The sequence below is a fragment of the Bos mutus genome, unplaced genomic scaffold, assembly GCF_027580195.1.
Source record: "Bos mutus isolate GX-2022 unplaced genomic scaffold, NWIPB_WYAK_1.1 CTG947, whole genome shotgun sequence".
NCBI lineage: Eukaryota > Metazoa > Chordata > Mammalia > Artiodactyla > Bovidae > Bos > Bos mutus.
In genome coordinates, this window is record NW_027220422.1 from 12,258 (window position 1) to 36,929 (window position 24,672).

Here is a 24,672-nt window from a genome sequence, read left to right on the forward strand (position 1 = left end):
GAAATTTCAGTGAGAAAAGAAGCTGAGTAGCTTGGTTTACGCTGGGAGACCTAAAACTTCAAGACAAGAAGTTTGCACCACTTACGAGGCCGCAGGCGTCCTTCCGTTCTCCTGAAGGAGAGGGGACACTGAGGCCTGCAGATCTTAGAAGCCCAGGCATAATTAGTAAGCATTGTGGGTTCCACGCTCCAGATGGAGACTCAGCTGGAAGTTAAAGGGAAGAATGACATGGGGAGACTAAGCGTTGGTGAGCAAGGCCTGTAGCTTTATTTTCAACAGGGACTTATATACCTAAGTTACACATAGAGGATAATAGGGGATGCAAAGTCTTTTTGATCCTTATCAAAACCAGGCTTTCTTTCCTGCAAATTTATCATATACAAATGGTTTAGGTGATTTACATCATCTTTGGCCAGAAGGCCTATTAACATTTTATGACTCTTGACAAGGACTTACCAACAAAGACTTATTTTCTCTAAGTAATTATTTTAACATCTTCCAAGATAAAATTGCATTCCTATAGGGCGGATGTGTAATGGGTTTACAACAAAAGAAAGAATTTATTACCTTAAGGGTCTAAAGTTACTAACACCATAGCCACTACTTATTTTTCTGCCAACTATTAATTAATACATATTCAAGGATACAATATAGGATGTGAAAACTTAGCAACAAACATTGGCTCATCAATGAAATCCTTTACTAGTTTATTCTGTTTAGGAGTCCGTAAACTTGTCAGTCAAGTTAGAGAGGCATCAAACACTCCCAATGGCATTATTGGAGCTGTAAGTTAACTCTTTGTCAGAGAGAAGCGAGATGGTGGTGGGGACACTCCTACTGATCTGCTCCAGAGTAGGCATGCCGATCTAGATGCTCGAGAATATCCAGGGGGAAGCTTGCATTCTGCCACATGCATCTTCCACTACTTAGACTATGATACTGAGGTCATGCTGCAAAAAAGTAGTTGCAATCTCAAGCTTATCTTCTTTGACTTTCAGCCTCTATACCAGTACACATGGTCTGCCCCTCCTAAGTCCACTTTCTTGAGTAGGTATAAAACAACTGTTGAGGTTGTATTCTGGAGTATGTCCATGCTATTTCTAAACACATTTTTTTTAATTTCTTCATATTTCTTTTTAAAAAATGATTTATTTTATTGGAATAGAATTACTATGTATTACTGTGATGGTTTTTGACATATAGATCAACATGAACCAGCCACATGAAAACATGTGTCTCCCTATCCTGAACACAACTCAAACTCCCTTGTTACCCCATGCTTCTGGGTTCTTCCACAGCACAAGAGTTGGGTGCATCTTTCATACATTGAACTTGCACTGGTCATCTCTTTTATATATGGTAATGTACCTGTTTCAATGCTATGTTCTCAAATAATCCCATCCTTGAACTCTCCCATTGAGTCTAAGAGTCTGTTATTTATATGTGAATTTTCTTTTATCTAATAATGAATGATGTTAAGCATATTTCATGTGTTTATTAGACATCCATATGTCTTCTTTAAAGAAATGTCTGTTTAGAGCTTTTGGCCCCTTTTACTGATGCTGTGGAAGTGCTGCACTCAATATGCCAGCAAATTTGGAAAACTCAGCAGTGGCCAAAGGACTGGAAAAGGTCAGTTTTCATTCCAATCCCAAACAAAGGCAATGCCAAAGAATGCTCACATCACCGCACAATTGCACTCATCTCACATGCTAGTAAAGAAATGCTCAAAATTCTCCAAGCCAGGCTTCAGCAATATGTGAATCGTGAAATTCCAGATGTTCAAGCTGGTTTTACAAAAGGCAGAGGAACCAGAGATCAAATTGCCAACATCTGCTGGATCATTTAAAAAGCAAGAGAGTTCCAGAAGAACATCTTTTTCTGCTTTATTGACTATGTGAAAGCCTTTGAGTGTGTGGATCACAATAAACTGTGGAAAATTCTGAAAGAGATGGGAATACCAGACCACCTGACCTGATTCTTGAGAAACCTATATGCAGGTCAGGAAGCAACAGTTAGACTGTACATGGAACACATACTGGTTCCAAATAGGAAAAGGAGTATGTCAAGGCTGTATATTGTCACCCTGCTTGTTTAACTTATATGCAGAGTACATCATGAAAAACACAGGGCTGGAGGAAGCACAAGCTGGAATCAAGATTGCCAGGAGAAATATCAATAACCTCAGATATGCAGATGACACCACCCTTCTGGCAGAAAGTGAAGAGGAACTAAAATGCCTCTTGATGAAAGTGAAAGAGGAGAGTGAAAAAGTTGGCTTAAAGCTCAACATTCAGAAAATGAAGATCATGGCAACTGGTCCCATCATTTAATGGGAAATAGATGGGGAAACAGTGTCAGACTTTATTTTGGGTGCTCCAAAATCACTGCAGATGGTGACTGCAGCCATGAAATTAAAAGACGCTTACTCCTTGGAAGGAAAGTTATGACCCACCTTGATAGCATATTCAAAAGCAGAGACATTACTTTGCCAACAATGGTCCATCTAGTCAAGGATATGGTTTTTCCAGTAGTCATGTATGTATGGATGTGAGAGTAGGACTGTGAAGAAAGCTGAGCATGGAAGAATTGATGCTTTTGAACTGTAGTGTTGGAAAAACTCTTGATGCAAGAGATCCAACCAGTCCATTCTACAGGAGATTAGTCCTGGGTGTTCCTTGGAAGGAATGATGCTAAAGCTGAAACTCCAGTACTTTGGCCACTCGTGCGAAGATTTGACTCACTGGTAAAGACTCCGATGCTGGGAGGGATTAAGGTCAGGAGGAGAAGGGAATGAGAGAGGATGAGATGGTTGATGGCATCACTGAGTTGATGGACGTGAGTTTGTTGAACTCCAGGAGTTGGAGATGGATAGGGAGTCCTGGTGTGCTGCGATTCATGGGGTCGCAAAGAGTTGGACATGACTGAACAACTGAACTGAACTGAACTGAACTGAAGCAACTGACAAAGAATTAATGTCAAAATTATACAAGCAACTCCTGAAGCTCAATCCCAGGAAAATAAACGACCCAATGAAAAAATGGGCCAAAGGACTAAACAGACATTTCTCCAAAGAAGACATACAGATGGCTAACAAACACATGAAAAGATGCTCAACATCACTCATTATCAGAGAAATGAAAATCAAAATCACTATGAGGTATCATTTCATGCCAGTCAGATTGATTGTGCTCCAAAAGTCTACAAGCAATAAATGCTGGATAAGGTGTGGAGAAAAGGGAACCCTCTTACACTGTTGGTGGGAATGCAAACTAGTACAGCCACTATGGAGAAAAGTGTGGAGATTCCTTAAAAAACTGGAAATAGAACTGCCTTATGATCCAGCAATCCCACTGTTGGGCATACACACTGAGGAAACCAGAAGGGAAAGAGACACGTGCACCCCAAAGTTCATTGCAGCACTGTTTATAATAGCCAGGACATGGAAGCAACCTAGATGTCCATCAGCAGATGAAGGGATGAGAAAGCTGTGGTACATATACACAATGGAGTATTACTCAGCCATTAAAAAGAATAAATTTCAATAAGTTCTAATGAGGTGGATGAAACTGAAGCCTATTGTACAGAATGAAGTAAGCCAGAAAGAAAAACACCAATACAGTATACTAACGCATATATATGGAATATAAAAGATGGTAACAATAACTCTGTATATGAGACAGCAAAAGAGACACTGATGTATAGAACAGTCTTTTGGACTCTTGGGAGAGGTAGAGGGTGGCATGATTTGGGAGAATGACATTGAAACATGTATAATATCATATATGAATGAGTTGCCAGTTCTGATTTGATGCACGATACTGGATGTTTGGGGCTCGTTCACTGGGATGATCCAGAAGGATTGGGGAGGGAGGAGGTTTCAGGATGGGGAACACATGTATACCTGTGGCGGATTCATGTTGATGTATGGCAAAACCAGTACAATATTGTAAAGTTAAAAAATAAAATAAAATACACAAAAAACAATTAAAAAAGTAATTGTAATCAGTGAGGCTAGAAAAGAGAGAATCTAAGGATAGTAATCAAGCAATAGAAAATAATAATGACTTAGCCATTAAGCAAATTCAAGGGTCTTTAGTTCCTCCTCAAGGGCCATTGATAACATCCTGAGCAATATCCTGTGAACAGTTTTAGAGATGCTAAAGCCCCAGCCAGGCTTTAGTTAAGTACATAGACCACAGAGTAGTTGAAACCAGACAGTTAAAAGATTTTATTGCACAGCGACCAGTAGACCAATTTTGCTTGGGTAACAGTACTAAATATTAAAAATGTGTGTATAGAAGGGTGATAAATCACTTTTATTTCAGAAACCAAGTAGATTTATTGATGTGATTTTTCTGTGTAAAAATTCTTTAGGAATGAGATTTTGCATGTTTCATGGTTTTGGTTACTATTTCTGTAAGCAGGCTGTATTTTTAAGTTGATGCTGAAGTAAATACTAGCTGAACATTACCTTTCAGTGGCTAGGAGACCAGTGATTTTGTGATGTCACAGCTACCCTTCAATTGCTAGGAGACAAGTGATTTTGTGATGTCACAGCCTTTTGATTTTGAGGACCTCTGTGATGGTCTAGAGAGTTTCTCTCTGTTGGCCAGCCAAGCAATTTTTGAAGTTGCGGTCAGTAAAATAAGACAAATGAGAAAAGTATCTGAAGAAAGATTTCTCTGAGATGGCACATATTCCTTCAGAAATTCAAGATGGGCCTCCTAAGGATGAATCACCTGATTCAGAAACCTCCATTAGATCTTCTTTGTATGATTATACACTTACTAGGGACTCAGTTTTGAGATCTATGATTGAAGAATATGCTTTACAGGCTTTGTCTGAGGATTTTGTGATAAAAAGGCCATGCTACAAATATTCTGCCTCTGAAACAGATAAGGTGAATAACTTTCTTTCACTCACCTTTCCACAAAAACTTTGGAATATAGTTGAAAGTGATCAGTTTGAATCTATTTGGTGGGAAGAGAGAGGCACATGTATAGTGATCAATGAAGAACTCTTTAAGAAAGAAGTCTTGGAAAGAAAGGCACCTTTCAGAATATTTGAAACCAAGACTATGAAAAGTTTAATTTGACAGCTTAACTTTTATGGATTTAGTAAAAAGCGACAAACTTTTCAAAGATCTGCTTCACTACCTGTCTTTCTGGAAGAAGAAAACAACATCTCTCTTTTGAGTAAGGTATTCCAAAATTTTCACTTATTGGCAATATGTAAGATGAAATCATGTGACCTAGAAAGCACGTTTACATATGTAGCTAAAACAGAATTTAAACTTGAGCTAACAAATCATTGAAAAGTTTTATTTTTTGAAGTTGAGAACAGCTGGATATGTTAAAATATTGGATATTTGAAAAACTTTCCTACCAATGTGAAACCAGATACAAGTCCTGAAGCTACTTAAAGTGGTATTTACTGTATATATACAACATATTTTTCATTGAGAATCATATTCTTTCTAACATGTTACCTGCTAAACTACTAATGAGGTGTTTTATTTGATGCTATTTAGTTGGTTTCATTAAAGGAATACATTTTTATAACATAGCTTTGTTGTCAGTTTTACTTTGGTTTAAAAAGAAACTAAATAATGTAATCCTTTGATTTTAGTTACAGACCTACTATAATCCAAATTTCAAAAGAGGTCATCCTCAACTTTTATTAAGAATGCAAGGAAGAGTTGGGATTAACAATGTGTCCCCAATATCTTCATTAGTGCAAGATAAGAAGAAGCATGTTAAAGCAAGTGTCAACGAAGATGATCGTAACTCTGAATTTATTCCAGAAATTAGTAGAGAGAGTGCATTTTCAGCCTCCACAAGTTTACGTGTGCCTTTCATACAAAAGCCTCATACCATCCAGATTGTCACTAATACAAATGCCCTATCTCCATGTGACTTACCTAACCCATCACCAATATCAGTTAGACAAACAGAACAGATTGTGGTAGATCAACCTGCTGTTTTAAAAAGGTTGAGCATTTTTAATTGGCATTCACATAGCAGCTACACTCAAGTAAATGGCCACGTTGAGGACTTTGCTACTACAACTACATCTACTTCTCAGAAGCACATTGTATCCCCATTACAGAACACTTATTCTGGACTGATGTTGGAACCTTCTAAATTTCCAGTCAGGCATAGTGATATGTCAGGCCATGACAGTCCTTTTCCTAACCTGCAAGAGAGAGGCAACTCATGGTTCTCAGTGCCAACAATCGCTTATACATCTGCTTCTTATCTTTCAAGTCAACTGATCAACAATCATCATTATATGAAAACCATGCTAATTAAAACTGACCTATCAAATACGTGTCAGATTATGGAGCCTAAGGAAGATTGACTGTTACATTGGGAGATGTCAACAAATACCTACAATTCCTGTATTTGAACAATAAATTTACATGTTCATCTTCATAGTTTCATTTTCTCTTTTCAAACAAAGAAGAGTAAAATGAGGCTTTAGTTCAATGGTTGGCTATTTTACTGCACAGTATTCCAAACTCTTCAGTTCAAGAAAGCATTCATTATGCATCCTAGGTAAATGACACCTGATATAATATTTGTAAGCAAGAAAATGAGAACCAAGTGAAAAGAGGTAATGGATGTAAAGTGATTTCTGAAATCATCCCAGCTGAAATGAATGGGTCTCTAAATTAGGATGGGTGAAGAAAAAAAAAAAAAAAAAAAATTGAAAATACACAGTATGAACTTCAGGGCATTCACATATTATATTCTATTAGTTACTGGTAGAGTCTTAAAAGATGAGACAGCAGATTGTTTTCATTATAGAAATTCATTTCATCCTTGAAAATATAGATATTGTAGCACATCCAAAATCATGATCACAATTATACCATCACTGTGATACCAAAGATAGCATGACATAATCAGTGACTGTACCATGGTCAGCAAAAGATATGTACTTTACACATGGTATCCTATAGGGTCATTTTTGCGCTGCTGTCCTTAAGCCATGTCTCTATTTTCTGACACCAAGATTCCACTCTATAATTTCAAATGTATGTTTAGATGTTGCTTATCTGTCTGCATAGACAGAATAAATTCCTGGTGTTTACTGCAGCACATCAGCATGGTTACAAAGTTCTTGGAAGACATGATACCTGTTTTCCTTAGTAATTTCATTATCTTTCTCTTCTGAAGCTACAATCACAAATTATTTTCAGTCATGCTAATCCCTCAGAGAAGGTGATGGCACCTGACTCCAGTACTCTTGCCTGGAAAATCCCATGGATGGAGGAGCCAGGTAGGCTGCAGTCCATGGGGTCGCTAAGAGTCGGACACGACTGAGTGACTTCACTTTCACTTTTCACTTTCATGCATTGGAGAAGGAAATGGCAACCCACTCCAGTGTTCTTGCCTGGAGAATCCCAGGGATGGGGGAGCCTGGTGGGCTGCCATCTATGGGGTTGCCCAGAGTCGAACATGACTGAAGTGACTTACCTTACCTTACCTTATGCTAAGCACCTTCTCACAACTTTGTCTCAACTATTTCTTGTGGTTGGAAGGAACTACTGTTTGCCCTCCTATGAAGGAGAGTACAGGTATCTTCAATGTGTTTTGGGTCTACCCTCTTTACTTTATGTATCTTTCACATCAGCTGAAACATAAAGCCTGAATATGACACATTTTAAGTGCTTACTGAATTATCAATAAAGAAATGTAATAACCAATCAAATGCTCTACACATTACTCAACAACATGCTATAACCTGCACTACTATCATAATTCACCTTTCCTATTTACTGAGAAAATTTTCCAAGTTGATAAATATTTATTATATTTACATGGATGAAAGAATTCTCAGGAGGCATGTCTTCCCATGTTTGGAAGAATATTCCACGTTTTAATGTGTTTTGTGTTTTTTTTTGTGTGTGTGTCGTTTTGTTGTGTCAATCAAAGTCTTTGGCATAGTCAAATAAGAGTAGCTGCTTTCCTGGAGTTCTCTTGCCTTTTGGAGGACCCAGCAGGTGTTGACAATTTAATCTCGGGTTCCTCTGCCCTTTATAAATCCAGCTTGAACATCTGGGAGCTCATGGTTCACATTCTGTTGAAGCCTGGCTTGGGGAATTCTGAGCAATTCTTTGCGACTGTGTTAGATTTGTGCAAATAAGTGGTAGTTTGGACATTCTTTGGATCACCTTTCTTTGCTGTTGGAATGAAATCTGACCATTTCCAGTCCTCGTGCCACCGCTGAGTCTCCCAAATTTGCTGGCATATGGAGGACAGCACATTCACAGCATCATCTTTTAGAATTGGAAATATCTCAACTGAATTCCATCACCTCCATGAGCTTTGTTTGTAGTTATGCTTCCTAAGTACCACTAGACTTCACATTCCAGGACATCCGGTCCTCAGGTGAACTATCACACCATCATGCTTAACTGGGTCATGAAGATCTTTTGTGCACATTTCATCCATGTATTCTTCCCACCTCTTCTTAATAGTTTCTGCTTCAGTTACATCTGTACCATTTCTGTCCTTTATTGTGCCCATCATTGCATGACATTTTCCCTTGGTATCTGTGATTTTCTTGAAGAGATCAGTAGGCTTTCCAATTCTATTGATTTGCTTTATTTATTGGCATTGATAACTGAGGATGGTTTTACCTCTCGCAATTCTTTGGGGATCTTCATCCAAATGTGTATAGTTTTCTTTTCTTTTTTTTCTTTTTTATGTGCTATCCAGATTTATTATTATATAAATACAGATTGAGAGGAAGCAGTTAACATTTATTTTCATTTCAAAACATGTTCCAAATTGATTAAAACAATGAATCAAAATATTTTGCATTTTAAATTAAAATAAAAACGTTTATAGGTGTTGCAAAATTGTCCTTTAACAGGGGCTGGCAGGAAGAATGATGAAAACGTTCCAGAAATAGTGGCAATAGTTACACAACACTGTGAATGTTCATTTTTACCTCTAAAGTTTGCTTTTTTTATTTTATTTTTTAATTTTACAATATCGTATTAGTTTTGCCATATATCAAAATGAATTTTCCACAGGTATACATGTGTTCCCCATCCTGAAACCTCCTCCCTCTTCCCTACCCATACCATCCCTCTGGGTCATCCCAGTGCACCAGCCCCAAGCATCCAGTATTGTGCATGGAACCTGGACTGGTGACTCGTTTCATATATGATATTATACATGTTTCAATGCCATCTCCCAAATCATCCCACCCTCTCCCTCTCCCACAGAGTCCAAAAGACAGTTATATACATCAGTGTCTCTTTTGCTGTCTCCTCTCAGTGAACTCCGGGAGTTGGTGATGGACAGGGAGGCCTGGCGTGCTGCGATTCATGGGGTCGCAAAGAGTCGGACGGACTGAGCGACTGATCTGATCTGATCTGATACAGGGTTATAGTTTTCTTTTTCCCCTTTTTGTTTAGCTTTGCTCCTCTTCTCAGCTCTTTGTGAGGCCTCATAACTTTACCATTTTTCATTTCTTTTTCATGTGGATGGTCTTGATCACTGTTTCCTGTACAATATCACTAACCTCCATCCATAGATCTTCAGGCACTCATCTATCAGAATCCCCCGCATCTATTTATCAATTCCACTGTATAATCATAAGGGTTTTGATTTTACATTTGTAAAATATATTAATTCCCTATTTCTTGTAGGGAAATCTTCACCCAGATTTTTATTAAAGAAATACAGAAAACTCTATATGGTATTCAGGATATACATGAAATATAGCTGTTTGATGTTTGTGGTTTAGCTCAGATCTTAATTTCTGAATGACGGGAAATTCTCTTTCATGTGTACAAATCTGGAAAATGTTTCACATGTGAAAAATTGAGAATTCCTATTTCATATGAGAACATTTCTCCCCAGATTGTCAAATGGGAAATACACAGAATTCCAAATCTCATATCAGAAGACCTTCCAAACATTCTTGATGAAAATATAGAGAATTTCAGAGCCCAAGCATGAAAATCTGTGGGAAAATTCTATATTTCTTGCAGGAAAAGTAACATAGGTTTTTCAAATGTTAAATAGACAGTATTCAATATTTCATGAAGGGAAGACCTCACAAATATTTTCAAATTACAAATACGAAAACAATCATGTTTCATGTGACCATGTGTGGATATGTGAAACAGACATTTTTGTATTTCCTGTCAATGAATCTGCATCCATATTTTCATAACTCTAATGTAAAAAAATTCCACATTTTCTGCAGAATATTTAGTGTCCATACTTTCATGTATGATGTACAGAGAATTCGTACTTTAAGTTGGAAAATCTTTCTCCAGATTTGTGTATGTGAATAATGGATTATTTTATGTTTCACCCTGAAATCTTCATCTAGATTTTCATACATGAAACTGAGAATTTCATCTTTTATGGAGGACTATCTCATTTCAGATGTCTATACTTGAAACAGATAATACTTTCATCAAGAGGCGCCTTAATTACTGTATTTCTTCTGTCATTTTGGTGTTGTCATTGGGATAACTAAGGTTATTCATATCTCCCACATAAATTTTATTTCTAACTTGAGCTTCATCTAGATTTTTATTTTTCATGGTGTTCTCTGCACAGAAGTTAAATAAGCAGGGCAACAGTATATAGCTTTGACTTGTTCCTTTCCCAATTTTGAATCAGTTCATTGTCCCATTTCCAATTCTAACTGCTGCACCTTTACTAGCATACACGATTCCCAGGAGACATATAAGGTATTCTTGCATTCTTATCTCTAAGAATTTTACAAAATTATGTTTCTTTCTTTTTTTTCTTTTGGTTTGTGTGTGATTCACAGTGTCTAAGTCATTAGCAGAGACAGTTAAGCAGATATAGATGATTGTATGCTATCTCCTTGCTTATTCTGTGGTACAAACATCAATTCATGTGTACCTCTTATGATTAAATAACTAAATACACATTCCTGTGTTTTTTGTTTTTTTTTTTCAATTTTATTTTTTGGTCATTGCTGTCGTTTTCTCTCTTTTTTCAAGTAGTCAAGTACCAACTGGTAATTTTCTATGAACTTGCCATCTTATTATACAATAATTAAATTATGCCCATGGCAGTCTCTGACCTTTGATACCTACTGAATGGAGTTGTGCTTTGAGATCCAAAGTCAGACATTTGTACTCTGGGAAAATGTCAGGAAAGTTCCAAAAATAGCTAGAGGTATTCAAGTGCTGCCTTTTGGAGCCCAATTTTGCTATTATATTTTATGTGGAAAGTTCTGCATTTCTTCATGCTGATGACAATTTCTCATTAAGAGAAATTTCCAAGGGGGAAAGAAAAAAAGACAACACAATATGCTTGATTGCATATTGAAAGTCAGAGTAGTACCAGTTACGTGTGTACGTAAGCAATGTCCTACCAAACAGATTAATTCATGGCAACTAATGTTTCATGTTTTTCTGTCAAGGAAAAAAGAATAATAGAGCTTGCCAGGAAAAACTGAGAAGTTCCAAGAAGGCAGAAATGTAGGCAGATGTGAAATGCAACACTCTCAATAAATGGATCACAAATAATACTTCTTCAAGGACAATAGTTCTCCCACAGCATCAGATAAATACTAGCAGAAGACCCTGATCACCAGAGTGTCCCATGTGGGTTCCAGACATACCTGAGGGAAAAGGAATTAAGAAGGGAGAAGGAGAATAAGAGGAAACAAGACAAAACCTGTGCCTCAGCTGGGACATGGAGAAGCACGAAAGAGATTTCCAGAATGAGGCAAACCCCTTCACTAAAGGTTAAATTACTTTGGACTGAAAGGAAACAAGGTAAAACAGCTGATGAAATATAATTTGGATAGAGTGAGAGTCACACAGATAATGTGTGTTGTGGCCCTATATGGCCCAAACTGCAGTGCAGCTCAGCCAGTATGCATGGGGTCTGGAAGCTGGAACATGGGATTTAGAGGGATCCTGGGAGAGGACTGGTGTTGACTATGTGGATATGGCCTGATGGAGCAGGTATGAGTCATTGTGTAGCAGGGAATGTCTTTTGAGAATTCCCAAACTGCCAAAGCGACTGTACTGTGTCACACTTAGGAGGCAGAGATACCTTGGCAGCCCCTCACCTTCCCACCTGTTAACACCTACTACAAGGCAGTAGAGAAAGACCAGCAGAAGTACCACTCATGCTCCTGCAAACACAGGCTAGAAAAGGATCCCATTCAGGCAAAACCTCTTCTGCCTATGGCTGCTGGCTCCTATTCATAACTAGCACCACCATGTTTCCAGAATTCCAAGCAGCTGTACCACCTTCTGTGGTACAGATCCCAGTGCACCACAAGTGTCTCAGGGCAGACTCATTTGGTGACTACATGTGAGGAAGGATGAAATTTACACCTGAGACCCAGGGACAGAGCCATTAAGAAAGAAGCTTATTAATCTTCCAACCAGTTGTGCATGCTGCAGATTAAATACACAGGATTAATGATGCAGACCTTGTGTCTATGGATTACATCCAAAGCTGAGAAGAGGTCAAATGAAAAAAAAAAAAAAAAAAAAAGCCCAGGCTCAGGCAGCTATAAGAACGCACAGAAAATATAGCAGTTTTGAGTCTGAGGTGTCCTTAGAGAGATCCAGAGTCCAGTTCTCTCCATCTTTGGAGAACTTCCCAAAGAGGTGTAATTGTCCTCTGGCTCATGTTGAGCACTAGGACACACACAGATGAGACACAAGGAAATATGTATTATTCTTTTGATGCATTGAATTGTTGTGTTGTTTGTGCACTATTTTTCTCAGTTGTATGCTTCTTTGTTACTACACATTGATTTGACCTTGAAGATTATTATAACCATATTTTTGTTTTTTGTATAGCTATTTCTACTTTTACTTTGGTTTCCTATTTTCTGTGCCTTTTGTTGCTGTTGCATCACTTCATTCTTTAACATGGGTATGCATTTCTATATTAACTGTGGTTTTCTGTTATTCTGTGGGGGCTGTCCTGATCTTCTTGTCAGATTTGCTTTCTTTATTTTTCAGTTGGCACTCTACTCTGGTGGTGTTTTTTGCCTTGAGATTTACTTGATTGGCTCTCATTATGAATCTGTTGTCTTTCTGTAGTGTTTATTGCTTGTGGCACCTTTTATTTATTTATTTACCTTTTATCTATGTTACTTTTTTAATCTCCTCTATGACTATGGTATTGTAGTTCTCTGGGCATAAGTTGGGCCTGATATTTTCGGCTGTCATCATCTGAGAGGGTAACAAGCAGGAAGGCCAGGGTCTCCAAATGGAGGAATTGGCCTGAAAGTATCAGACATTTTTATCTCTCTTAAGTGGCAGGAGGAAACAAACTAGCAATATTTTTTTTCCTTCTTTATACAAATTTAAAAGGAGGTTTCTCTTAAAATGTTGTGTTGCCAGAATGACACCTGGTTTCATCTGAAGTTAACTATTCTCAAACCTTGAGATAACCAATGCATTTTTCTTATGGAAATGTTTGTCTTAAACTATGCTAATGTACTATGCTTTTACCCCAAACTCTGTTCTCAAGTCAGTTCCTCCTAATGGCTCAGAACCTACTTGACAAATCAGTATGTCATACTCAGATAGTATTTCCCTAATCTATGTAAATGAATCTATTTGTATGGTAATCTGTAATTCTACAAGATTCAAGTTAATCATTTTATGGCCGGGGATGAATCATCTGATGCCAAGATTATCCCAAAATGCATCTTATGTGTGAGGGGCCTGGTACCACTCTGAGTTTTAAAACATTCCTTTCTTTCTTTAACAGACTGCTAGTGACTATGTAACATCCAGCTGAAGACTAGCAGGAGGGTACTCTTTCTTCCGCATTCTGATGCCTTTGCCAGAAGTTTTCTCTATCTCATTGATATTTTAATAAAATTTTGTTATAAAAGCTCTGAGTGATCCAGCCTTATCTCTGGGCCCAGATTGAATTCCTCTCCTCTGGAGGCCAAGAATCGTGGAACCTTTGCATTCCATTACAACCTTTCACACTGAGACCAGGATCATGGGACACTAGAGAATTCCTGTCTACACTGAATATTAACTGGTGACAGTCTCGTTGAAGGCCTCTTTCTTAATCTCAGATGTACTGCACCCAACTGCCTACACAACCCAGGGCTGATGCCTCACACCACACAACAAGCAAGACAGGAAAAACACAACCAATCTTCAGCAAATAGACTGCCTAATGTCAGACTAATCCTATAGACATCTACAAATGACACGAACAGATATGGTACCACCATTAGAGAGGGAAGACTCAACTGCAGATTCAAGAACATAGTTGTCAGTCTCTCCAACTGCAAAGCCCACACTAGCCACTCAACTAATTTTATCGACTTGGAGTGGAGAGAGGAGGAGCAATAACTATTATGCAGAAGTTTGGGAAGAAATGACAAGTAACACAGTAAGTAGGGAAACGTGAAGTCAGAGAAATATGTTGTAGGCAAAGGAATGTGGTAAAAACTCAAAACATAATGAAAGAAAAAGTAGGCAGGCTCTCTGAAAATAACTTGGATGTTGTGGTAGTAAAGGTGATAAAACATTCTAGAAATGGAATGGAGAAAAGATGAGAAACATTTCTGGAGGGACTAGAAAAATGAATAAGTAACAGACAATTAACAACACACACACAAAAAAAGACTTTGGACTCCTATATGCTTCTATATTCTGCTGTTGTACAGCAGAAGCCAACACAACATTGCAAAGAAACTATCCTCCAATTTAGAAATAAAGTTTAAAATGAAACACAAGTGTTCAAAGACACAAGAGACGGGACAAAGTTAATTGATATGTATAGTACATTTCACTGAATCAGAGCAGAAAACACATTTTTTTCTAAAGTGAAAATAAAATATCTTCAAGATATATCACAAAGTGGATCTCAAATCAAGCTTTGATAAATTTGAGATAGTGGTAATGGTATCAATCTTTTTTTTAACCACAATGTTATGATTTACATAGCAGAATTTGTGGGTGAGGACTGTGAAAAACACGAATCCATGTAGATGAATAAATACAACTGTACATAGCCAAGAGATCACTCATGAAATGTGAGAGAAAATGAAAGAAAAATCTTAGAAGAAAATAATATTAAAAACATGATTATCCAAAAGTTATGGAGCATGCTAAAGCAGTAAAAGAGTGAAGTTGATAAATTCTACACATCTCAAGTAATCAACATAACCTTCAATCTAAAGCATTTAGAGAAAGAAGAAAAATCAGGCAAAATTCCCCAAAGTGAATAGAAGGGGAAAAAATGATAAAAATCAGAGCAGAAATTAAAGAAAAGAAATGATAAAAAAAAAAAAATAGCCAAAATCAGTATCACTAAAAAGGGTCTCTTGGAGAGGAGAAACAAAATAGACAAATCATGGTCCAGACTTATCAAGAAAAAGAGGACAACAAATCAATCAAATTTGACATGATAAAAGGATGACATTATAACTGATATAACAGAAATAACAAAGAGTCATAAGGGACTACAGCAAACAAATATAAGTCAATAAAATTTAGAATGTAAGCCATGGACAAATGCTAAGAAATTCAGCTAAGAAGAAACAGAAAATATGAACAGAGCAATTACAAGCACTAATATTGAAACTGTGATGAAAATTTTCCAGCCGACAAACTTAAACTCCAGATGGCTTCACATGGAAATTTTATGAACCAGTCAGAGAACTGCTGGCACATGCACTTCTGAAATGCTTCCAAAATTCTAGAGTGGAAGGAAAACCCAAAACTCATCCTACAAGTTCACCATCTCCCTGATACCAACACTGAGATAACACAGAAAAAGAAAGTTAGAGACTAATATCTCATAGATGAACAGAGGCAAACATCCTTAGCAAAATATGAGCAAAAAATTCCACCAATACCGTAAAAGGATTGGACACCATAATTAAGTGTGGGGTTTATTCAAGATATGGAAACATTCTTCAATAGTTGCATATCAATGTATAGTGAAGGATTAAAACCATATGATCACCTCAATAGTTGGTGAAAGTTTTTGAAATAATTCAACAAGTGTTTGTGATAGAAGCTCTTCAAAAACTGAACATAGAAAAAACGACCTCAACTTAACAAAGGCACACAGATCAAAAGTACAACATATCACCTCACACCATTCCAAATGGCCATCATTAAAAAAAAAAAATTACAACAGGGGATTGCCCTGTTGGTCCAGTGGCTAAGACACCATGATCCCTATGCAGGGGTCCCAGGTTTGATCCCTGGTCATGGAATTAGATTCCACACATAGAGATTGAGGTTGGTGGCAACCAAATAAAGAAGTAATATATATGTGTGCATTTTAATGCATTTAAGTGGAATCCAGAAAACAGATGCTGAATAACCCATATGGAGTGTAGGAAGAGATGCAGTCATGGAAAACAGACTTGTGGACACAGTGCAGGAAGGACATACCAAGTATGTAGTAGATAGCTATTGCTATGGAGTGCTCTAGTGGAATTGGTTTTGGAGTAGGAGAGGGGCCCAAGTGGGAGATCGGAGGACTGCTCAAAAGGGAGGCTCACCTGTATTTACTAATAACTGATTTATTTTGCTGGGCAGCAGACACTAACACAACATTGTAAAGAAAGAAAATCAGTCCTTGGCTAATTTGTGCTAGTGACAAGTAAAGCATCACAGTGCATGTCAATTAAAATGTGTACCCAGGATGGCTTTAGTATATATAGGCAAAGAAAAAGCAAAAAAAAAAAAAAAAACAAACTTAAATGCAGAGCTATGTTAGGCAGAATAAATTCAGACTCTATACTTGTGTCCCTTCACTTCACTAATTTTCCATTGTTTCTAAAAGTAAAGAACGGCTTTCTAAAAGTAAAGTAAACATATATGGTTATATATTTTCATAAACTGATGTCACTGGTTTCTGAAACCATGAATCCCCTCAAGTTTAATTTTATTTTTTAAATTTAATTTTATTTTTAAGTTTACAATATTGTATTGGTTTTGCCATATATCAAAATGAATCCACCACAGGTATACATGTATTCCCCATCCTGAACCCTCCTCCCACCTCCCTCCCCATACCATCCCTCTGGGTCATCCCAGTGCACCAGCCCCAAGTAATAGCTGACCTTTGACTTTCAAAACTATGAGAAGTAGGAATTAGTAAACATAAGTTAACAGTGAGGTGCTGCACAAGAATCCCTTATATTGCAATTCTAGAATGTGTGCTACTGACTGGGAAAATGCATAGTTCAAAAGTGGAGAATTATGTTTTCTTCATCAAGCCTTTCATTATAAGAAGGATTTAATCATGAGGAGTGACTTCTCAAGTATTGCAAAAAGACTGCTCTGATGAAAGATAGGAGGATCCAAGTTTTACAGAAGTTTTGGTACAATGATCAGGTATGGAGAATGTCTGAATATTATGGTTAATGAAAGAAAAACTGGACACTTCAAGTGAATGGATTCAGATATTTTCTACCTATGGTAGATGCAAGAATCTGGACTCCTTGAAATAATTCCTTTGATAATCACCTTAACTAGGGCTAGTATCTATTCTTTCTGTCTCAAGTCAGTTCTTCAGGCCACACTAGCTGCAAGTGCAGTAACTAAGGACTTGATAGTGGGCAAACTGATTTCATCAAGAGTTCCCCCAGGTTTCACGTTTATGGACAGATTCAAGGGCTTATGACTTGATGGCTGCAACGTCATTTGTTTACTGATATTTCTTGGTTCTGGCAAATTTCTTGGAGTGTGTCTCTATTCTACACTCTCAAAGAACAACCTACCTGAACAGGACACAGTTCAGTTCAGTTCTGTCTCAGTCATGTCCAACTCTTTTGATCTGAATCGCAGCACGCCAGGCCCCTCTCCATCACCATCTCCTGGAACTAAGGATGTCCAGCCACCCATTCATTTTTTTTTTCACTCCCTCAATCCCATCCCCATCATTGATGAGATATGTTTAAAAGGCATGGCAAACACTGATGTAACAGTAATGTGAAAATACCTAATATAGTTTTAGTACAAATGTAAAAGACAGGAGACTGAAAGAAACTATAAATCTGATGAACATGACCCAAAACACAAGATGAAATATCATATATGATATATTTAAAATTATGTACCTACACTGATATGTTCAAATAGGCATATAAACACATACTGTGTGTGTGTGTACATATATCTTATTTTCAATTGTACCTGAACATTTGAATATTCTCAAAAATATCTTCACATTAAGGCATAAAACAACTCTTGTATTTTACATAATACCAAGTATGTTCTCTGAAAAGAACAAGATGTGAAGCTAAAATTGCAGGATATATGTTTGCAAATTTGTCAATGTTGAAAAATTATACAATATATTATTTCAAAGGGTAATGAAATTATGAATTCTCTGACATGAACAAGTGAAAACACTTTTAGCAAAACAGATTGCAAAAACATACCTGCAATTATATTCCTGCAAAATATTTCAGTAGACACAAAGACCTAAACTTTCCAAATCTTTGTAGGCTAATGGTTGCCCAGGTGTATTAACTAAGGAACCTGTCTTCTAACATAGAGGTCATAAGACATGCACATCAGGATCTCCTGGAACTAAGGATGGCAACCCATTCCTATTTTTTCACCTTGAGAATCCCATATCATTGAGAATCCGATGGTGTGATACAGAGTGTCAGACAGGATATGTAGTGACTTAACACATGAAATATCACTTGAACGGGTTCAGGCAAACATATGTTCATTCTTGTTCCTTTCATATATTACAATGATGCCATCCAACAACAAAAACAGTTCTCATATTTCATCTGTCACAGACCTGTTCTCCTCCTGATCCAAATCCTCTGTCCCATCAGAGATTTTCTATCCAAAGTCAATCAGAGATTTTTTGAGTCAATGAGGTGGCCAAAATACTGGAGTTTCAGCCTTAGTATCAGTCTTTCCAAAGAACACCCAAGACTGGTCTCCTTAAAGATGGACTGGTGGGATCTGCTTGCAGTCCAAGGGACTCTCAAGAGTCTCCTCCAACACCACAGTTCAAAAGCATCAATTTTTTGGCACTCAGCTTTCTTCACAGTCCAACTCTCATATCAATATATGACCACTGGAAACACCATAGCCTTGACTAGATGGACTTTCGTTGGCAAAGTAATGTCTCTGCTTTTTAAAATGCGATCTAAGTTGGACATAACTTTCCCTCCAAGGAGTAAATGTCTTTTAATTTCATGGCTATAATCACCATCTGCAGTGATTCTGGAGCCCAAAAAATAAAGCCTGACATTGTTTCCACTGTTTCCCCATCTATTTCCCATGATGTGATGGGACCAGATGCCATGATCTTCGTTGCAGAATGTTGTGCTTTAAGCCCAGATTTTCACTTTCCTGTTTCACTTTCATCAAGAGGCTTTACACTTCCTCTTCATTTTCTGCCATAAGTGTGGTGTTATCTGCATATCTGAGGTTATTGATATTTCTCCTGGCAATCTGGACTCCAGCTTCTGCTTCTTCCAGCCCAGAGTTTCTCATGATGTACTCTGCATTCATGTCAAATAAGCAGGGTGGCAATATACAACCTTGACGTCCTCCTCTTTCTATTTGCAACCAGTCTGTTGTTCCATGTCCAGTTCTAATTGTTGCTTCCTGATTTGCATATAGGTTTCTCCAGAGGCAGATCAGGTGGTCTGGTATTTCCATCTCTTTCAGAATCTTCCACAGTTTATAGTGATCCACAAAATCCAAGGCTTTGGCATAGTCAATAAAGCAGAAATAAGTGTGGTTTTTTTTTTTTTTTTAATTTTCTGGAACCTTTTTCCTTTTTCAATGATCCAAGATTGTTGGCATTTGGATCTCTGGTTCCTCTGCATTTTCTAAAACCAGTTTGAACATCTGGAAGTTCACGGTTCATGTATTAATGAAACCTGGCTTGGAGAACTTTGAGCATTACTTTACTAGAATGTGAGATGAGTGTAATTGTGTGGTAATTTGAGCATTATTGGGCACTGTGTTTCTTTGGGATTGGAATGAAAACTGATCTTTTTCAGTCCCATGGCCACTGCTATGTTTTCCAATTTGCTGGCATATTGAGTTCAGCACTTTCACAGCATCATCTTTCAGGATGTGTAATAGCTCAACTAGAATTCCATAACCTCCACTAGCTTTGTTCGGAGTGATTCTTTCTATGGCCCATTTGACTTCACATTCCAGGATGTCTGGCTCTAGGTGAGCGATCACTCCATCATGAATATCTGGGTCTTGAAGATCTTTTTTGTACAGTTCTACTCTGTATTCCTGCCACTTTTCTTAATATCTTCTGAGTCTTTTAGGTCCATAAAATTTCTGTCCTTTATAGAGCCCATCTTTGCATGAAATGTTCCTTCAGTATTGCTAATTTTCTTGAGGGGATCTCTAGTCTTTCCCATTCTTTTGCTTTCCTCTATTTCTTTGCATTGATCTCTGAGGAAGGCTTTCTTATCTCTCCTTGCTAATCTTGGGAACACTGCATTCAGATGCTTATATCACTCCTTTTCTCCTTTCTTTTTCACTTCTCTTCTTTTCACAGCTATTTTTAAGGCCTTCCCAGACACCTATTTTGCTGTTTTGCATTTCTTTTCCATGAGGATAGTCTTGATACCTATCTCCTGTACAATGTCACGAACCTCTGTCCATAGTTCATCATGCACTCTATTTATCCAATCTAGTCCCTTAAATTTATTTCTCACTTCCACTGTATAATCATAAAGGATTGGATTTAGGTCATACCTGAAAAAGTTGACTTAAAGGCCAACATTCAGAAAACTAAGATCATGGCATCTGTTTCCATCACTTCATGGGAAATAGATGGGAAAACAGTGGAAACAGTGTCATACTTCTTTTTTTTTGGGGGGGGGGGGGCGCTGCAAAATCACCACAGATGGTGATTGCAGCCATGAAATTAAAAGATGCTTACTCCTTGGAAGGAAAGTTATGACCAACCTGGATAGCATATTCAAAAGCAGAAACATTACTTTGCCAACAAAGGACCATCTAGTCAAGGCTATGGTTTTTCCAGTAGTCATGTATGGATGTGAGAGTTGTGCTGTGAAGAAAGCTGAGCACCAAAGAATTGATGCTTTTGAACTGTGGTGTTGGAGAAGACTCCTGAGAGTCCCATAGACTGCAAGGAGTCCAACCAGTCCATTCTAAAGGAGATCAGACCTTGGTGTTCTTTGGAAGGAATGATGCTAAAGCTGAAACTCCAGTATTTTGGCCATCTCATTTGAAGAGTTGACTCTGGAAACTACTGATGCTGGGAGGGATTGGTGGCACAAAGCAAAGGGGACGACAGAGGATGAGATGGCTGGATGGCATCACCGACTCAATGGATGTGAGTTTGAGTGAACTCTGGGAGTTTTTGATGGACAGGGAGGCCTGAGTGTGCTGCAATCCATGGGGTCACAAAGAGTCGGACATGACTGAGAGACTGAACTGAACTGAATGCGTGGAAAATTAAACAGCACATTCTGAAGGGCTCGATGAGGCAAAGAATAACTCACAGGGGAAATAGGAACATATTCTGAGGTGATTTAAAATGAAAACCCAATGTAGAAAGTCATCAGATACAGCAGAAGAAGAACCCATATATATTTAAAGTTACATAAAAAGAAAGCTCTCCAGTTCTGGGGAGAAGGTAATGCCTTCTTCAAAAGATGAAAAAAAATCTAATTTCACAGAAAGAAGAAAGAGGAAATGAACAAATATTAGTATGGGTTTAAATTAATAGAAAAAGAATACAGAAAATTAAACATGAAACAAAAATAGTAAAAAGAATATTAGGTAAACTAAACAATGAAAAGAGCAGATTTAGTTACTGAAATGAGAATGAATAAGATGCCATTGCTACTAAACATACAAAAAAAGGAGGAATTTGGGTATTTATGACAGGTATATCTGTCAACAAAAGTCTCAAACTATGTGAAGCAGTCAAATTGCTAGAATAACAGAGTGACTAAAACAATTTTATTAAATACTGGGGAAAAAAAAAAATGAACAGATTAATAAAAAAAAAAAAAAAGAAGAAGTTGAATTGGTTATCCCATTGTTTGTAAATAAGCCCTTAGAACTAGTTTCTTTTAAACCTGTACTATTCAGGTCGGTAGGTGCCCAATATGCTATTGGAGATGAGTGGAGAAAGAACTCCAGAAAGAATGAAGACATGGAGCCAATGCAAAAACAAAACCCAGTTGTGCATGTCACTGGTGACAGAAGCAAGGTCTGATGCATCAAAGAGCAATATTGCATAGGAACCTGGAATGTCAGGTCCATGAATGAAGGCAAATTGGAAGTTGTTAAACAGGAGATGGCAAGAGTGATCATCGACATTCTAGGAATCAGCAAATTAAAATGGACTGGAATGGGTGAATGTAACTCAGATGACCATGATATCTACTACTGTGGGCAGGAATCCCTTAGAAGAAATGGAGTAGCCATCATGGTCAACAAAAGAGTCCAAAATGCAGTACTTGGATGCAATCTCAAAAACGACAGAATGATTTCTGTTTGTCCAAGGCAAACCATTCAAAATCACAGTAACCCAAGCCTATGCACCAGCCAGAAATGCTGAAGAAGCTGAAGTTGAATGGTTCTATGAAGAACCATAAGACCTTTTAGAACTAACAACCAAAAAGAAATCCTTTTCATTATAGGGGACTGGAATGCAAAAGTAGGAAGTCAAGAAACACCTGGGATAACAGGCAAATTTGGCCTTTAATACAGAATGAAGTATGGAAAAGGCTAACAGAGTTTGGCCAAGAGAATACACTGGTCATAGCAAACACCCTCTTTCAACAACACAAGTGAAGACTCTACACATGAACATCACCAGATGGTCAACACCAAAATCAGATTGATTCTATTCTTTCCAGTCAGAGATGGAGAAGCTCTATACAGTCAGCAAAAACAAGATCAGGAGCTGACTGTGGCTCAGATCATGAACTCCTTATTGTCTAATTCAGACTTAAATTCAAGAAAGTAGGGAAAACCACTAGTCCATTCAGTTCAGTTCATTTCAGTCGCTTAGTCATGTCTGATTCTTTGTGACCCCATGAATTGCAGCACACCAGGCCTTCCTGTCCATCACATTTTTCAAATTTTCCTCCCATTATTATTTCAGTTTACATGGTTTGGATGACAGAGACCATATTTGGTATGATTTACATTATTAATGGTTATTCCATGGCTTAATAGAAACCCAATTATCAGGAATTATCTGGAGATTATTCCATGTGCAGTTGAGGCAGATGTGTATTCTTCTGTTTGTTTTAGGTGGAATGTTCTGCACATCTGTTTTTGGTCCACTGGATGTATTGTTGTTTAGGTTTTCTCTTCCTTCAGTGGTCTTATCTTCTTCTTGAATTATTTTAATATTTATTGCTGGATATTTATTCTTGGACTATAATTCTTGCTAACGTTTTGCAGTTTCTGCACTGCATGTTAGCCTAAAGGCAGAGAAACTATTCACATATTAGTTAACTGTAACTATTTGATGATGTGAATTTATGTGTGTCTGATATCCCCATATATCATTAATGTAGAGATACTATGAAACACATATAATTAATATAATCATTGGAATGACTGATACTGAAGCTGCAACTGCAATATACGGCCACCTGATGTGAAAAACTGATTCATTTGGGAAGACTCTGTTGCTGGGAAAGATTGAAGAGAAGAGGAGAAGGGAACCACAGAGGGTGTATGGTCGGGTGGCATTACAAATATCAGTTCAGTTTAGTTCATTCAGTTGCTCAGTCATGTCCAACTCTTTGCAACCCCATGAATCGCAGCACGCCAGGCCTCACTGCCCATCACCAACTCCCAGAATTCACTCAGACTCACATCCATCGAGTCAGTGATGCCATCCAGCCATCTCATCCTCTGTCGTCCCCTTCTCCTTCTGCCCCCAATCCCTCCCAACATCAGAGTCTTTTCCAATGAGTCAATTCTTCACATGAGGTGGCCGAAGTACTGGAGTTTCAGCTTTAGCACCAGTACTTCCAAAGAAATCCCAGGGCTGATCTCCTTCAGAATGGACTGGTTGGATCTCCTTGCAGTCCAAGGGAATGGACAGGAATTTGAGAAAACACCGGGGGTTGGATAGGAATTCAAGAAAACACCAGGGGTTGGTTTGGACCAGAGGGTCCAAATGCTGCAGTCCATGGTGTGGCAAATAATCAGATATGACTGTGTGACTAAACTGAATGTATTTAATGCCATTTTGTTTCATATCATTTTTTATTTAAAGTCTATTTTGTCTACTGTTAGTGTAGTAACTATGACAATCTATTGCCTATTGTGTGCTTAAAATATTCCTTACATTGTAATGTTGGTAATATATTCAATTATAAGGTTAGTCTCTTTGACAGTCTATAGTTGATTTTAAAGTAGTTCTATTTTATTACATATACACAAGACAGTATTACTCAGCCATTAAAAGAATACATTTGAATCAGTTCTAATAGAGGTGGATGAAACTGGATATTTAAAAAAATCCATTATTCCATCTTCTAGTGTATACCACCTTATTATATGAAAAACACCAATACAGTATACTAACACATCTATATGGAATTTAGAAAGATGCTTGTTTTTTTAAATTGTTGTTCCTATTTCATTTACTAAATAGATTTTTGAGTGATTTTAAGAAGTAGTTCTAGATATTTTAATTG

At 37.6% G+C, this 24,672-nt stretch overlaps 1 protein-coding gene across 1 annotated transcript; it reads left to right on the forward strand.

The window, feature by feature from the left end:
* The first annotated feature begins 4,690 nt into the window (after nucleotides 1-4,690).
* LOC138987174 (heat shock transcription factor, Y-linked-like) lies at nucleotides 4,691-6,363 on the forward strand. The gene is given in 2 exon segments (XM_070367061.1): nucleotides 4,691-5,203; nucleotides 5,632-6,363. Coding segments are annotated over 2 exon segments (1,245 nt in total).
* Nucleotides 6,364-24,672: the final 18,309 nt, after the last annotated feature.